This window comes from Aricia agestis, chromosome 1 (assembly GCF_905147365.1).
Source record: "Aricia agestis chromosome 1, ilAriAges1.1, whole genome shotgun sequence".
Lineage (NCBI taxonomy): Eukaryota > Metazoa > Arthropoda > Insecta > Lepidoptera > Lycaenidae > Aricia > Aricia agestis.
In genome coordinates this window covers 23,516,027-23,533,729 of record NC_056406.1, presented here as the reverse complement: position 1 = coordinate 23,533,729, position 17,703 = coordinate 23,516,027, and the positions used below count along the sequence as shown (strand labels likewise).

The window sequence follows — 17,703 nt, the reverse complement described above, 5'->3', positions numbered from 1 at the left end:
TCTATGGGTTAGATAAAAAAAATTTTTTTTGTTGCTTTTCGGCAAGAAGTTTACACCCTAATGGAGTTTTCCTACAGAACAAAAAAGTGAAGATCAAATATTTGAACTCTGTTGACCTTTTTGTTATGTCCTGTTCTTTTCTTTTGATAGTTCTCACTCGCTCACTTGTAAAACACAGAGTTGCCAAAGTGTTTTATATTTTCCCTATTAACAAAATCAATTTTAGTTTTTAAGCCTAAAATACGTCCCATATTATACACGATTAAAAAAAACCTTACAATTAAATAAATAATACTTCAAGGGTGTTTTTTGGTTGCATAACATCAAAAGCAAAAAGAAAAATAAACTTATGTTTTTTCTTATTCACATTACCTACTCCCATTTTATGTTAGTTTTTTTTAATAGCAACACAAGCAAATGTCAGAACGTAGTCAAAACATTATGGCTGCCGATTGTTGACAGCATCTCTGTTCGATTTTTTACATAAAGTAAATAAAGCATATTATTTTTAATACAAAATACAATGAGTTGTGTACTTCGAGGTTGTAAAAGTGTATGGTATCCAAATTGTGGTGTGAAATTTCACGGGTAAGTTAATTAAATGAAATATTTTTTACATTTCGCTAGGGTGACCATTAGCTGTACTTTGGATTGGATTGTCCTCGTAGTTCGTACATATAACTACAAATGATTTACTACCCGACAAAGGTGTTATGGACAAAAGTTTTATATATTAGGCTAGGATGACTATTAGTTAGTTTGGATTGGATTGTCCTTGTATTTCAATGGTAATACTTTACTTAGCATTTTACATTTATGGCACCTATTTTACGTTACAGGTTCCCTAGTGACCCTGACCTGAGGCAAGCTTGGTTATCTAAAATACCATTAAAATCAAATTATTATAAATCTGCCAGAATTTGTAGCCTACACTTTCGATCTGAACTTGAAGACTATGATGTCAATAGACCTGACCGCTTATTGAAATCTGCTATACCAAAGATTTGTGGGTGTTGCGAAACATTGGTAAGTTCTAATAGTGAATTATTTTACTAAATACTAGAGGTATCTTGCGGCTTCCTTGTGGCAAAATTAGGTTGTACCGTTTCCCATGGGAACTATGTATTTATACACAATAAAAGTAACCTATGTCCTTTCTCAACATCTTATCTATGTTTATGCCAAATTTCATAAAAATCGGTTCAGTTGTAAAGCATGCAACAGACAGAAAGACACACAGACGATGAAGATAGTACATTAGTATGAATAAAGAAATGAGATTACTTCAGGTAATTTTATACGTGGGAGAGCCATGCTTCGGCACGAATGGGCCGGCTCGACCGGAGAAATACCACGTTCTCACAGAAAACCGGCGTGAAACAGCGCTTGCGCTGTGTTTCGCCGAGTGAGTGAGTTTACCGGAGGCCCAATCCCCTACCCTATTCCCTTCCCTTCCATAACCTCCCCTATTACCCTATTCCCTCTTAAAAGGCCGGCAACGCACCTGCAGCTGATGCTGCGAGTGTCCATGGGCGACGGAATTTGCTTTCCATCAGGTGACCCGTTTACTCGTTTGCCCCCTTATTCCATAAAAAAAAAGGTAACTAATCATTTAAAGTTGTGTCTTCTTCTTCTTAATATCACTTATTTTTTTCAGGAATGTCTTAATATTCCTTCAAGCTCACAAGAAACTCCTTGCGCTAAAGCGTCAGCAATGCCGATACTTGAAAAATATGTAAGCATTAAAAATTTATGGCTGACTTTGGGACTTAGATTATCATTTACATTTTCATCTCACATTGCTACCTCTTTCAGCTCGATGAAAATGAACCACCTAAAAAGAAACAAATTGTGGAAGTGCAAGAAGCTATCGTTTTACCTGTTTGCTCATTATTTAAAAATAATAGAAATATATTAAAACCAATGTTAAAAAGGTTTGAAATCAGATGATCAAAGAGATATAAAATGGAATTTGTCAGTAATTTATGTAAGTCAAATTGTGATAATTACCATGTATTAATGTATCTAAGAATGAGATGTTTATTTTGTAATAACTATTTAAGAATCTTGACGTTCATAAGTGTTACCGTGTGACCTATATGAATAAATTATTTTGATTTGATTGATTTGATTAGAATACTACTTAAAACCCATCAATCCCCAATTTTTTGTTTGACTTTAATATAAAAAATCTTTCATATGAAGCTGTCTTTTAATTCTACTCCATTTCATATACAAAGCCAAGAAAAATATCTTACTTCATACCAATATTCTAAAGTGGAAAGATTTGTTTTTAATGGATAAACTCAAAAACTACTGGGCTCATTTTAAAAATACACATTGGGCGTTTTGAAGCGCGCGCCTAACGCGCGCTTCAAAACGCCAAACTTGTCAAAAAAGTGTACCTTATAGGTACACATTTCAATACATTTCCAATATTTAGGTGACCTTGAGCGGTACTAGGCTGACGTTACATGACAGATCAAAAGGAACCAAATTTAAAACGGTAATAGTATGGGAGTTACGATTCCTTAGTATTTATTATTCGTAGTGTATGACTAATGCCGCGGCCGTCAGGGCTGTAGCTAGAGTCAAATTTGAGGTAGTGCAGCGTCGGTTACAGGTAGGGCGGAAGCAAAAAAAATCGGTCAAGTGCGAGTCGGATTCGTGCACGAAGGGTTTCGTACCGTTATAGATAAAAAATAGGCCAAAATTGTGTTTTTTGTAATTGAGCCCCCTTTAAATATAAATGTTATTTTAATTGTATTATTAATTAATTAAGTGATTTCGCAAAAATGTCCAGTGCCTACTGTTGCCATTAATATCAATATGCAGCAAAAAAGGCCAAAAAACACGAATATTGATTTTATTTTGTTTTTAGTATTTGTTGTTTTGATTTATCTCTAGGTCAATGATGTATTCAATTCATTAAATAGTTATTCTTAGATACTTAAAAAAATTCTGTGACAAAGCATGAGCACTATATCTAAGAACTACATATTATTAAATCCTCAATTACGAAGAACAAGCGAAAAATATGGTTAAACTTCTGGATGTAGCGATCCACGTGTGAGTGAGAGTGAGGAAATAATAATTAATTGTTGGGTTGGGACTTGGGTGATACGAGTCAATAGATACGACTAAAAATATATTTAGATTATTATTGTTTCTGCAAACTTATTAAAATAATAATTTATAATAAAATAACATAAAATATTTAAAACAGCTAAATTCTACGATTCGCCATATTATTAAAAATGCGAAGAACTTCGTTCAGATCAACTTTTTTTGTTCTTTTTTTTTCAATGGCCAGAAATACCATACCAGCCATTCTTTCGTGACCCATTGACAGTCTTTGAGGCCTATTAATTGCAGTTAAAGTTGAAAACGTGGACTCGCACACTGCAGTACTACATCTTTTTTTTTCATTAAGATTATAATTAAATGGACGCATCGCTTCATGTAATCGTGATTCAAATGCCATCTACGAGTATACACAGAACAAAGAATTATTATCGACGACCTCTGTGGCCCAATGGTTGGGCGTGTGGCAGCTTAATCCGGGGGACGCGGGTTCGAATCCTGTTGTCTAATACCTGTAATGCAAGTCCTTTAGGTCTTCCTTTTTAGGGTTCCGTACCCAAAGGGTAAAAACGGGACCCTATTACTGAGACTTCGATGTCTGTCCGTCTGTTTCCAGGCTGTAACTCAAGAACGGTAATAGCTAGAGAAATGAAATTTTCACAGATTATGTATTTCTGTTGCCGCTATAACAACAAATACTAAAAACAAAATAAATTAAATATTTAAGGAGGGCTCCCATACAACAAACGTAATTTTTCTAACATTTTTTGCTTAACTATCAATGATGACAACAGGTAGGCACTTGAAATTTTCACAAAAGCCTTTAGGTAGGTAGGTAGGTCCCATACTATTTTTACTCTATAACGGTACGTGCGCGGTATAACCCTTCGTGCGCGGGTCCGACTCGCACTTGGCCGATTATTGGTATTTTTAAGGTAGGGCATTGTGATTTTAAGGTAGGGCATTGCCCCACTATGCCCCCCCCTAGCTACGGCCCTGGCGGCCGTACATGCGTCTATCGTACGAATCTTTGTGCTATGATTACGATACACGCAGATCGTCCTGGATACGGTATCGTTTTAAGCACGAAGCACTACACAGGTGCGGCCCGGGCATTAGAATAATTAGTAAATTATAGCAAGGTTCTCCCCCTGTATAGTACGGAAGCCCTAGAACAATTATTTTTTTATTTGTTTGAAAGTTTGTTCTAGGGCTCCCGTACTAATAGTTAAGGCTACTTGTTTGTCCTAGAATATTCAAAACTTTGGTTACCCTAAAGAAAAGGGATAGCACATAACAATGACGTCATCCAAGGACATATTTTTTATCTTCAATCTGTTGTTCACTATGATACCTCCATTAGGGTGTAAACTTCTTGCTTTTCGGCATTGAGGTACTATAGACTGGAGAGAGCCTTATATCGGTGTATAAGCGTCAAGAGCGTGTAATGTTATGTCCTACTTAGTAGGACATAACAAAGGAGTCGGTCTGCATATTTCATGTAATAAAAGTGTTAATAAAGGTTTTTAGTGAACATTTAATGCTAGCTATTGTTGAGTTTTGTGGTTCCGCTAAATAATAAACCATAAGAATGGTCAAAGAATGCCTCAAACACGTGGATTTAACATTAAATACGTAAGTTTTGAACATTGTTTTTGGGCTTTTCAATCGGTATTTTTGTAAGCTAAGAAGATAATTTATAAGTTTATTAATCCCTTATTCGTGCTATATATGCATCTATAATATAATACTTTATCTATGGTTTTAGGTGTACCATTTATGATGTATAAACAAAACTAGGTACTTGCTATATTTCGTTCAAACTAATTTTCATTGGCAGTTTTTATAGTAATGTACATATTTATTTTTTTAGACTTATCATGACATGACATTACTTTAGAAATTAGAGTTGGGGGGGGGGGGGGGGGGGGGGGGCGACAGACAAACTGACAGACTCGCAAACTATTCAGGTTAGAAAAAAAATATTTAGAAACTTCAATATGATTTTTTAAGACCTATCCATAGATACCCCACACGCATAGCTTAGATGAAAAAAAAGTTTTTTGTTTCAGTTGTACCCATATTAGATGAAGTATATACCATACATGGCTGCGTTCCAGAAGACGTTAATTTTAACCAAAACGCTCAAAACGTCCCCTTCTGCCGTTCCCTTTGGCGACCGGGGTCGTTTAGATCGCGGCTATGACGTCACTCATGACGTCGTCATTTTCGCTCAAAACGACCCTTGACGAAGATGGGTCAAAGTGGTCGTTCTAGTTTTTTTTTTTAATTTTAACGTAACTATAATCGCGAAAGCCATGTTCGGAAAGTTTTCAGGAGAGAGTAGAGACAAAAAAAATTTATATTATTTCATTACAAATAATATTTTAATTGAAATACATATTATATTAAATAACATTTAATAAAATATTTTGATTGGAAAAGAAATTATTTTAAATAAAAGGTCAAATGATTTCTTATTTTCATCTCTCCTGTAGGTACCTGTTGACTTAGCATTACGCGGTATTGTTACCTAACGTTTATGTGACAATAGTCAATAATCAATATTCAAAGCATGTGGTTTTGTTATTATAATATGATTCAATGTGAAAACTGAAATAAAATAAAAGTTTAACTATCTTAAAATATGATTACTTCAGTAAAAAAATGTAATACTAAAAACGAAACAAATATTATAATATGTATTTTATTTGTAAAATAAATGTAACTAAGTATAAACAACTATATACTTTTATTTACGACGTGAAGAAAAGGATCGTAATATCCAAGTTCTGTTCAATGTAAGTACTTATGTATAAAAAAAATATACTTAGTTCTTTTTTTAAACTTTTCTCAAAACGCTCAAAACGATCCATAATCCGTTCCACTTGGGTTTGTATCACTGACGCTCACAAGCTAGTGGAACGGGAAAAACTACGGTCTTGAGCGTTAGCGTTTTTACCTCATCTGGAACGCGGGGCATTAGTCTTAGCCCGTCATCGCGTGGCCATTTTGTGCTTATTTTCATACAAGTAGTGTGCGTTTATTTTCTTGAATATTTCTATTTGTCGATTATTTCGAAGCACATTATGATACAGGAAAGAAAGTCAATTAGTTCATGATATCGATTAACTATAGTTCAAGTGATGAGAATCAGTAAACACACGTTAAAAGCTATGCAATTTTTATAGCCAAATTATTAATTGATGTGACATTTTTAGCACTAATGCCTTATATAGCACGAATAAAGGATGAATAAACTTATAAATTACTAGATGTCCCACGCGGCTTCGTCCGCGTAAATTAGGAATTTTACAGAAACCGTACATTTTCCCAGAAAAAATATTTCCCCCGTTTTTCCCACATTTTCCTGAGTTTCTTCGGTCGTATTAGTCTTAGCGTGATAATATAATATAACCTATAGTCTTACTCGATAAATGATCTATCTAACACTGAGATAAGTTTTTAAATCGGACCTGTAGTTCCTGAGATTGACGCGTTCAAGCAAACATACTCTTCAGGTTTATAATATTAGGTAGGTATAGATTTTTTAAATGATCGCTTGACAAACTCGAGTCTCGATCTAAAAGACTATGAAATGGTATAATATGGTAGTGATGATGATGATGAAGATGATGAATGTAAATTGCATAGTAGCATAATATGCTTTCTGTTCTTAAAACAACGCGGAAACTCCCAAACTTGTATCTATAAAGAATCAGGAGTTCTCTCAGCACCTTCCGAACCATGGTATACCAGGTATATCTCGGTGCAAAATCTTACTTGTTGGTAGCATATGCTTAGAATACTTCTCACGAAACCGAAGTCACCACATGTTTCCCTATAAGTTTTGGGGAATTCCCTCGATTACTTATGGATCAGATCACCACTTTTGTGAATATAATACCAAATTGGGATGATACCCTATATACCAAAAGAAAAATTTTGAAATCGGTTAACAAACGGCGGAGTAATCGTTGAATATAAGAAAACGAACATAACACCTCCCCCATTTTGAAAGTCGGTTAAAATTGTAGCCGATGTGTTATTCTGATGTATAAGCTATATTATTGTAAAGTTTTATGAAAATCCGTTCAGTAGTTTTTGCGTGAAAGAGTAACAAACATCCATACATCCACACATCCATTCATCCAAACAAACTTTCGCCTTTATAATATTAGTAGGATATTAGTAGGATAGGATCTTTTTAGCTTACAAAAATACCGATTGAAAAGCCCAAAAAACGTCGTTCAAAACTTACGTATTTAATGTTAAGAGGATTCCACACCGCCATTTTTTCCATACAAACGTTGTCCCCTGTTTCCTCCCTGGATAATGCTAGTAGAGTTATAATTTTTTTCCTGAATATCTACGGCCACTAATACAATGTCCCTATGTTTTCTTTTTTTTTTCATAATTTAATTATTAAATAAGATATGAACGTTCAAAAACCCAAAAAAATGGCCAGATTTTCCACTGTGTTCAAACGTCCAGAAAACAGATTTGGATAGATTATACAAAAAAAGCAAAACATAGGAACACAGCTCAAGCCTTTTTTTATCTTTAATGAAAAAAGTACTTAAATCGGTTAAGTTTTGGAGAAGGAATCAGGGGACAACAAATCGTTGATTTTCTGGATTTTCTGCAGTTGTCTCTATCGCGTTCTGCGGTATAGGCTTGAGGTAAGGGAGACAGCTATAGATATTACACGTACTTTTTTTTCATTTCTCTAGCCGCTGTGGTATCCTCTTAAATTCACGTGTTTGAGGCATTCTTTGACCATTCTTATGGTTTATTATTTAGCGGAACCACAAAACTCAACGATATCTAGCATTAAATGTTCACTAAAAACCTTTATTAACACTTTTATTACATGAAATATGCAGACCGACCCTTTTGTTATGCCCTAGTAAGTAGGACATAACATTACACGCTTTTGACGCTTATACACCGATATAAGGCTCTCTCCAGTCTATAGTACCTCAATGGTTGTACCTATGGGGACCCCTAAAATTTTTAATAATTTTTCCATTTTTGTATCTAAATCTTAATGCAGTTCACAGACTACATCTACTTACCAAGTTTCAATAGTATAGCTCTTATAGTTTCGGAGAAAAGTGGCTGTGACATACGGACGGACAGACAGACAGACAGACATGACGAATCTATAAGGGTTCCGTTTTTTTACCACTACGCGTTTGGCTACGGAACCCTAAACTTCTGAAAATTTTCAAATGTATTTCTGTTCCCCCTATAACAACAAATACTAAAAATAAAATAAAGTTAATATTTAATAATTATAGGTACAACGTACAACAAACGTAATTTTTTTGGCCTTTTTTGCTCGTAGTATATTAATATCCGAGGGCAAAACCCGTTGAACGGAGTTGAGACTTTTTTGGACCCCCAGACGATACAAGGTCATAATTTTTTAGAGGTACGGTACCATGAAGCTAATAATAGCTTCATGTATGGAACCTACTCTCTTTAAAATCATAATTCGTTAATCCGTGCGATTTGAAGACTGGAGGGTCGCGTGGCTCATGGGTGGCGCAATTACGCAATGAAGTTCAATAAGCAAATTATTAGTTGGAAGTGCACGACCAAGTTACCTTATTAACTGTAATTGGAACATGCAAACGATAAAAACAGTACCAAGATTACTGTGTCCTTTTTACTGGAACACCGAAGACACAATATCCATTAAAAATAACTTCATTTATTGTTCTGGAGTTTTGTTAAATTACTTAGGTACTTTATACTTAGCAATATCAAACGTAGCTTTAAGTGTATCAGCCATGTCGTAAAAAAATAAGTAAGTATTAAACATAAGCTACGTTATTTCGTTACCACTTGATGTTATAATAATGTACGTTAATATTGTAAATTCGTAAGTATAATACATCTATGGACGCTTCACACCACGTCAGTCTGGCCCCGTGCTAACTCTGCTAAGTACCTGAAGGACTTGTGTTAACTGTTACGGGTACCAGACAACGGAAATATATTTAATACTTTTATACTATACATATATTTAAGATTTTTATTATATTAAACACATATTTTATACGTGGGAGAGCCATGCTTCGGCACGAATGGGCCGGTTCGACCGGAGAAATACCACGTTCTCACAGAAAACCGGCGTGAAACAGCGCTTGCACTGTGTTTCGCCGAGTGAGTGAGTTTACCGGAGGCCCAATCCCCTACCCTATTCCCTTCCCTACCCTTCCCTATTCCCTTCCCTTCCCTAAACTCCCCTATTAGCCTATTCCCTCTTAAAAGGCCGGCAACGCACCTGCAGCTCTTCTGATGCTGCGAGTGTCCATGGGCGACGGAAGTTGCTTTCCATCAGGTGACCCGTTTGCTCGTTTGCCCCCTTATTTCATTATATATATAAAAAAAAAAAACAACATCCATGATCCACGAACTTTGAAAACTTTTTGTTCCCTCGGCGGGATTAGAACCCGCGACTCCCGGCTTGAGCTACCAACAGCCCACAAACTGAGCCATGACAGAGGTCGTCAAAGTATAGGTCTGTTATCTGTCTGTGACCTCTTGGCGCTCAAATTGCTGAACCGAATAACCAAATAACAGTCAACAGTCTTTATTGTGAGAGAGAATGTTTCCTAAATCTATGAATAACTAAAGCAAAGCTCAATCACCCGTTATTATGTAAACATTACGTTATTTTGACTCGATTGATAGGAAAATAATTAATGACCATTAACTTAATAATAGCTTTCGATAATAGGAACGTCGCAAAAACATCTGAGCGTTAACCTCCTGTATCTATATTTTATTTAGTCATTGCCAATTATACTAGACAGTATACAATACTAGACAGTAGAACAAGCATGTGGTAGAACTTACTGGTTACTACTTACTAGTTCACACTTCACTGTGGTGGTATCTCAATACTTAGAAAATGTTTGTGCCCCATGTGAAACGGTGTTGTTTCTGCCTACCTCTACGTTCTGGAATAATTCTTTTCGCCTACGTCAATATTGTAAGTTATCTTGATTTTATTATAATATTTTCGATGCATATTACATATTATATTATTATAACTCGACTAACGGCCATTCCCAATATTTGATCTATCTCTGGTTTTGCCCTACTAGAGATAAGAATAGCTCACAATTGACATAAAATATATGTCTCTAATGTCTAATGTGAGCTATTCCTATCTCTAGTAGGGCAAAACCAGAGATAGATCAAATATTGGGAACGGCCGTAAGAGCTTGTTCTATTATCTATTCTGTGCTACGAGTGCAGGGTATTAAAGTCCATATAAAAATTCTAAAAATGTGTCAGTAGTTAAGGCCCTACTATAGAACAAACTTAATAATAATATATAAATATATACTAAATATAATATTACATTATATTATTATAATTATTAAGTAGACGTATTCGTTACTAAGTATTTTACGACTTGTAACCGCTCGATAAACTACTACTACATGTAGTATACAATATACATGTAGTATATCGCGCGGAAAATGTAAATAAATAATCGGCCAAGTGCGAGTCGGACTCGCGCACGAAAGGTTCCGTACCATTATAGAGCAAAATTAGGCCAAAATTGTGCTTTTTGTATGGGAGCCCCCCTTAAATATTAATTTTATTTTGTTTTTAGTATGTGCTGATATAGCGGCAACAAATATACATAATCTGTAAATATTTCAACTCTCTAGCTATTACCGTTCTTGAGTTACAGCCTGGAGACAGACGGACAGACGGACAGACAACGAAACCCTAAAAAAGGAAAACCTACCTAACAAAAACTGTCCTACGTTCTTTCCCCTCCCCTTAAAGTCCAAATTGTCCGACAGTCCAGTCCATGTCAAAATTTCATCTAATAAATTGCTTCTGCCGTTGAGGCGTAAAGAGGTAACAATCAGACATATAGACACACTAATATGACATTAATTGTAAAATATCTAAGTAAAATTATTATTAGACTTAAACACAGTTTTTTATCCTATCCAACAACACGCAAAAATTAAGTTGGTACCAGCTTCTACAAAGTTATCTTAGAACTTCTGACATGTTAATTTATAACACTCAGAAGCTAATTAAGCATTTTGCTGAGGTTTTATGATTAGTTTTTTGCCTTTCAGATATTTTCGGTGTTGTCAGTGGCATGCCTGGTGATGACGACGGAACTGCAGAAGGTGTCGATCACCAACGACGCCTCCGTCGAGGTGGTCACCTCCACGGTTCTGTTCAGCATCCTCGGCATGGGAGTCATACTTAACTTCTTACTCCTTATTGCTGGGTATCAGGTATCATCGACAACTACTGATTGTCTCGTTTCGATACTTTGCATAATATTCTTCAAAATATAATCATCTTTTACAATGGTAGAAAACTTTTCGAGCGCTTGCAGCTAATTTTTGCAATTAGCAATAATTAGCAACAGCTGCAGCAGACATTTACTGCTAGCCTAAGTTATCACGTACTTTTGTATGTAGCATTTAGGAGATGGGATACCTACGTCATTTGTTTGGGTTATGTCAATGAGGGTTTTCTATATAATATTATCATTTGCCACCAGAGGGACGGTAGGGTCTTTCGTGTCATTACATAATAATATAACGCTAGTCGTAATCTGTCGTCTGGGTTTTACATAACGCGACTAAATTACGTAGGTCCGCCATCTGTCTATGAATAATTATTAATTAACTTCTCTGCAATGATAGTTCTAGTCAACTTTTTTCAAGTATCTTATAAATATATAAATTCCTCATTAAAAGTTGCTTATATTTAAGAAGTTGATTCATGCAACGTTTTAAAAAGATATTAGTTGCAACTTGCAAGTTGCAAGTACCTTGTTTAGTGTTTACCCTTGCCCCATTACTTCTACCGACTACCAAAAAAGAGACAGCTGTTTTATTAAACTTTTTAATCGGGACTTAACGCGACTTATTTAAGTAGTAATGCTACTACGAGTACATACTTACAACACGGCCGAAACGTCGATAAAAAGTATGTACTCGTAGTAGCATTACTACTTAAATAAGTCGTGTTAAGTCCCGATTAAAAAGTTTAATTATAATGCAACGCAAAGGTTTAAATTGTTAACAGCTGTTTTATGTTCGGCAATCGGCTGTATATCTTTTTTAAACTACCTAAACAGTTAAATAAGTTAACAATCATATATCATTTACTCACTCTATAGATACGAGTAAGTACAATGTATTTACAATTTAATCGTAGAATCTCATTGTATTTCAGAAGGACATTTGTATGCTGCGCCTGTACATTGCGTATTTGATGGCGACAATGCTGGCGGCATTAGTGCCGATAATAATATTGCTGTCGCGGAAGATTTTTATCGAAGTCACTATCGCCTTGATCGCTTTAGGTAATTTATCGCTTGGCAATATTATCAATCGGATCCTCTGTGTGGTAGACCTTAAGACCTCCCTAAGGACTGTAATTTGCTGTAAGAAATAACCTTCATCATTAACCTGCAGGGGCACTCTGTATGTCTTATATCTTTAAACGAGCAATTCTTGTGTATAATATGTATATTATATATAATTGGAATTTCGGAATCGGCTCCAACGATTTTCATGAAATTTAGTATATAGGGGGTTTCATTGGCGATAAATCGATCTAGCTAGGAATAATTTTCAGAAAATTTCATTTTATTCGTGTTTTATCGAATACCGTGCAAAGCTCGGTCAAATAGCTAGTTAGTTATTACATAAGAAATTAAGGTGACATATTTTATAAAGATTTTTCTGAACTGAATTGAATATAAACTGAACTAATATATGCTTACCTACATAATATAGCTTACTAAAAATAGCTAAGTAGAGTTTAAGTACAATTTGAATTTGAGAAGTCGATCTATAGACATAATATGGTGGCCCTTTGATTTTTAGTCAGTACCTAATTTGTGCAGTGTGTGTGAGACTAGGTCTACCGGTTGTGCTTGACATAACCTGACCAAATGACATAGCCCTGCCAATCCATAGCCAAGTTCATCAGAGAAATCGATTCATAGGTTTAATTAGGTTTAAAGGTGTTTGGTTTTAATAGAGAGAAGACATAATAATATATCACAGGGCCATGTCATGTCTCAGTTTCAATGTAAGGAAGGCGACTAACGCAAAAATTAGCGACAAAATGGTTTTTGTCGGGTAATTTAAAAACCATAAATATATTTCATATTTAAATCTATGGACAAATTATAGTGCATGCTTGAACTAATCTGTGTTCAAATTTTGGAAGCTTAAATAACTCTCCTCTGTTGGCAAAATTAGTATCCCTGTTTGTATAAAGGTATTTTTGATTAATTATTCTGTGTTATATAAGTTGACCAATCGTGTGTAAATGCTGGTAATTCAAAGCTAAAGACATAATAAAATACTGACAATGAACTTTAATTTCTTAGCTTTAAAATAGTCAGTGTTGAGAAAAATCGAAATTATCAAGGCTTCGTGAAAATTAGATGCAACTTTGTGATTTTTTTTAATCGAGAAAATTTTGAGATATCGTTTTTTCGCTCAAATTAAATTCTTCAAAATATTATAATGATTAATTTAGTATTTATGTTTAAAAAATGAAACAATTCGGGGCTTTCTTTCAAGTATAAAAATTAATTACTTAATCGACAATTTTGGGTTAGTCGACCCCTTAAAACTTTTACATTAACAACTGTAACTAGTGTAACTTTTTACAGCATTACAGTTGTACGTAATCATCCTGGTGAGGAGTGAGGTGATCAAGTTGGAGGAGGAGGGGACTGCCCTGGACGAGAGACCAGTGGACTACCAGGACCAAGTGGAGATACAAGACTGTGTTACGCTGTTGTAAACTAACTCTATCTGTCAAGTTAAGTTGTGGATAGCCTATCCAGCACTTATCAGGAAGTGGTGAAATAGGCCCTTATTGTTTTAACAGCCATAACCGATTTGCCATTTATGTTGTACGTAAATGTTGTATGTAGTGCGTCATGTTAAGTTGTTTTATTATTCTTTTGTTTTTATACTTTAACTGTGTTTTGCCCCTTGTATGTTTAATAAAATATAAGTTTTTATTTATTTATTTTATACGAGTAAGTTTTCATTTTTTTGTTTTATTTTATTTCATATTTTACAAAAAGTAGAGGCATTAATTAAAGATCTAAGAATTTGACAATTTGTAACTGAAAGCTGGCAAATTAATGTTAAATTAGTTTCCTAAACTTAGTTGCTTAAAAAAATATTTTTTCAAGAGGGACCAGGCAAACGAGCAAACTTATCCCCTGATGAAAAGTAACACGGTTGCCTTGCCGGTATTTTAAGAAGTAATGTGTTCTCGGAGGTTAAAAAAAGGTGTGTTGAAATATTAAAACGTATCATATAGCATATAGCACACTTTAACAGCCGTCATTTGCCAAACTTCCTCATACCACGCATAATAATTTCGTGAAAAGAAGTATTTATCGATACTTACATGAATTCCGTAGCGAACCGCTTTTACGCAGTCACGAATTCTGTAATGATGTTTAAAATACTGGCAAAATCGGCCCAGGTGGGTGCCCGCGGGTCGCCGGTCGTGACTTACCCTCCTCCATTGTCAGAGACAACTAATTAGGGAATAATTGTGCTCTAAACGGCCGCAACCCGTAATATACCACCATAACCACGCAATACTTTCGACGTTTACGACGATCGGTAAAGTTCTAAATGTTATAATTATTGTAAATGCATCTCAACACGTCAGTAAATGCTTTCATTTTTGGCGATATTACTGATGTAATGGCATCTTCACGTGGGGACTGGGGCCATGATGGGTAAGTGCTAACCATGATACCAGTAATGCTGCACAATCTATGTGATCATCATTATCATCATCCTATTGCATTCTATTACTGAACGTAGGCCTCTCGCAATGAGCGCCAACCATCGCAATCTTGGGCAGCCCTCATCCACTCGCTGCCACTTTCTGCAAATCGTCGCTCCACCATGTTGCGGACGACCTACGTTTGCCTAAGCGTGTTCTCCACTCTAGCAGACAAGTGCTCCATCTACCGTCTTCCCGTCTGCTTATATGACCAGCACACGGAAAGATGTCGGTGACTTGAGTTCTCTGGCGAACGACACAATCCATATGGAGTGTGCTGTGTCATGTGTGGGTAATCATACAGACGAAACACAACCTCTCTACAGTCTATATACCTGCGTTCGTAATCATTGTCTAACATGATTGATGCTAATGAGACGAGACTATTATCCATTTCTCGCTATAAACATTCCAAAATCACTTGCAATGTTTAATAGTTGCTATTCATAATACTTTCAGAGAAATTGCTTTACATGATGGAGATGGCGATTGGCGAGCCTACATTATTTGGTCGGGTTAAAGCAGTCAGCTGATATTGACACTTATAACTAACACTAGATACCACCCGCAACTCCGTTACACCAAATTTTGTTTTATCGCGCGTGAACCGTACATTTTTCTGGGATAAAAAGTTCTCTATGTCCTTTCCCGGTACTCAAAGTATTTCCATACCAAACAGCAAAATCAGTTCAGGGGTTTGGGCGTGAGGATGTAACAGACAGACGGACAGATAGACAGACTGACAGAGAGACATACTCAACCAAATAACGTAGGTCGACACCTATCAATAAATTTTCCCGATTGTTCAATCACAAAATTCAAAGCAGAGCCGTTACAGGCACTTTCAGCTACCACAGTGTCATTACATAAACGCCTCCCGTTGGTATGTCGAACCATTACGCTTGTACATGTCTCATTATGTACATAATATCTGAAACGTACAGTACAATTGGCGCGGTTATTACTATAATTTGGCGGTAAGCGGAGCGGCAGGTGGTACCCGAGTGAGAAAACCCTGAAAGCCACAACCGCTGTTCGGTCCCAACAAGGTCAACCTATGCTACCTTTTAATTACTGTTTTTATATATGCAGAAAACCGAGTTCATGTTTCGTCAAGGGTTAAATTCCTCATATTATTTAAAGAATACAATTATCCTCTACTACTATTATTATAAATGCGAAAACACGTGTGTCTATGAAATGTTCGCGCTGAAACCACTGAAGGGGTTTTAATGAAATTAGGCAGTGTTCAAAAAATGCAATGCAAATGCACAACGAAACTGCAGGTCACACTTAGGCAAATCCCAAATCTATATATTTCTAAATCTTATATCTTGAAACGAGCAATTCTTGTATATAATATATATACAAGAATTGCTCGTTTCATTTCTAAATCTTATATCTTGAAACGAGCAATTCTTGTATATAATATATATACAAGAATTGCTCGTTTCAAGATATAAGATTTAGAAATATATAGATTTGGGATTTGCCTAAGTGTGACCTGCAGTTTCGTTGTGCATTTGCATTGCATTTTTTGAACACTGCCTAATTTCATTAAAACCCCTTCAGTCTATAGGGGGTTTCGGGAGCGATTAATCGATCTAGCTAGAAATTATTTTCAAAAAATGTCATGTCTCGGTCAAATGGCTAGTTATTATTTATTTGATAAAATGCAATTTTCATAAAATGATCTATTATAGAGGCACGTTGATAGAGGCATTAATACAAGACATATGTGTACCTAACACATAACTAGGTGTGCAAAGTAAACGATGGCATAATTCAGTGGATACTTTCGAAGTTGAGCGGACGTCCAGTGTCCAAGATAACTGGGCTCGCCACCCACGCCGCCGCTGACAGTTGTTATTCAATTGTGCGACGAATTCATCCCACAAAACTCATCTTGCGGGCGAGGACGTCACACGGAGACCGCGCGCCATTTGTTATAGAAGAGACACACGAGTCTTTTCGAACAATATTATAAAATCTTGCAGATGAACTTAAATTAAAATATCTTCAGCTAAGGTCAGTTAATATGTTGCAACGTGGAATGGTAATTCATATAGTGAACTGACCCTAGGATTCAACATCAAAGATGCTGCTTTGCCAGCTAAGATCAATGATAATAATAATAATCTAAGTAGTCTAAGAAAATTAGTTTCAAAATCGTCGATCAGACCAAATAATTCACGTAGTTTTGAAAGTTGGTACAGTTATTCCTAAAGGTGTCCAGATAAATATACTAAAAGTTCTCGAGGGAGGGACTCGAGCCGGCGGTGGGGGAGGGGGGGAAGTCTCTTTTTTGATTGTGACTCGAAAATTATTTATAATATCTCATAAGTGACTTCTACATTAAATTTCCTATAAATTACGTCAAAATTTTTACTGTACGATCATTACTTTAGGAAGTACAGAGCATTAAAGGTGAAGGTGCTTTCAAAACTACATGAAATATTTGGTCTGAATTCCTTAATTTTCCCAGGCTAAAGGTATAAGACAAACTTAGATTTTTTATAATAATATAGTTTTTTGCGTCTCCCATTTTAATAACTTTAGAGGACATCATTTAAGCTGCAAATACACTGACAATAACGTGCAAAACATTTCCGACATTTGGTTTACCTTCGCTGGAAACTCTGCCTAACAACCTTGTATTTGTTCTATTTTCACCATATTCTGTGTTAATTATTTGAATGTGGAGTGCCGTTTCTAGTCATTCTAAATTGTACCGAGCGGCGGCGACGCGTGCCCGGAAGCGTCACGGCCGCGTGAAGA

The 17,703-nt window shown here is 35.7% G+C and overlaps 2 protein-coding genes across 2 annotated transcripts; both read left to right on the top strand.

The window, feature by feature from the left end:
- Positions 1-420: 420 nt before the first annotated feature.
- On the top strand, positions 421-1,950 carry LOC121733132 (THAP domain-containing protein 2-like). The gene is made up of 4 exons (XM_042123298.1): positions 421-588; positions 840-1,026; positions 1,658-1,735; positions 1,816-1,950. Exons 1-4 carry the CDS (start codon positions 524-526, stop codon positions 1,948-1,950), a joined length of 465 nt encoding a protein of 154 aa, XP_041979232.1. The 5' UTR covers positions 421-523.
- Positions 1,951-9,993: 8,043 nt separating this feature from the next.
- LOC121730749 lies at positions 9,994-13,915 on the top strand. The gene is made up of 4 exons (XM_042119911.1): positions 9,994-10,090; positions 11,208-11,372; positions 12,325-12,454; positions 13,781-13,915. Exons 1-4 carry the CDS (start codon positions 10,010-10,012, stop codon positions 13,912-13,914), a joined length of 510 nt encoding a protein of 169 aa, XP_041975845.1. The 5' UTR covers positions 9,994-10,009; the 3' UTR covers position 13,915.
- Positions 13,916-17,703: the final 3,788 nt, after the last annotated feature.

Bases quoted from the DNA above. Each gene is read 5' to 3' on its own strand.
- LOC121733132 (XM_042123298.1), top strand. From the start codon at position 524: ATGAGTTGTGTACTTCGAGGTTGTAAAAGTGTATGGTATCCAAATTGT. The intron at 589-839 runs GTAAGTTAATTA...TTTACGTTACAG, and splicing joins TGTGGTGTGAAATTTCACGG to GTTCCCTAGTGACCCTGACC. The intron at 1,736-1,815 runs GTAAGCATTAAA...TACCTCTTTCAG, and splicing joins TGCCGATACTTGAAAAATAT to CTCGATGAAAATGAACCACC.
- LOC121730749 (XM_042119911.1), top strand. From the start codon at position 10,010: ATGTTTGTGCCCCATGTGAAACGGTGTTGTTTCTGCCTACCTCTACGT. The intron at 11,373-12,324 runs GTATCATCGACA...ATTGTATTTCAG, and splicing joins TCCTTATTGCTGGGTATCAG to AAGGACATTTGTATGCTGCG. The intron at 12,455-13,780 runs GTAATTTATCGC...AACTTTTTACAG, and splicing joins TATCGCCTTGATCGCTTTAG to CATTACAGTTGTACGTAATC.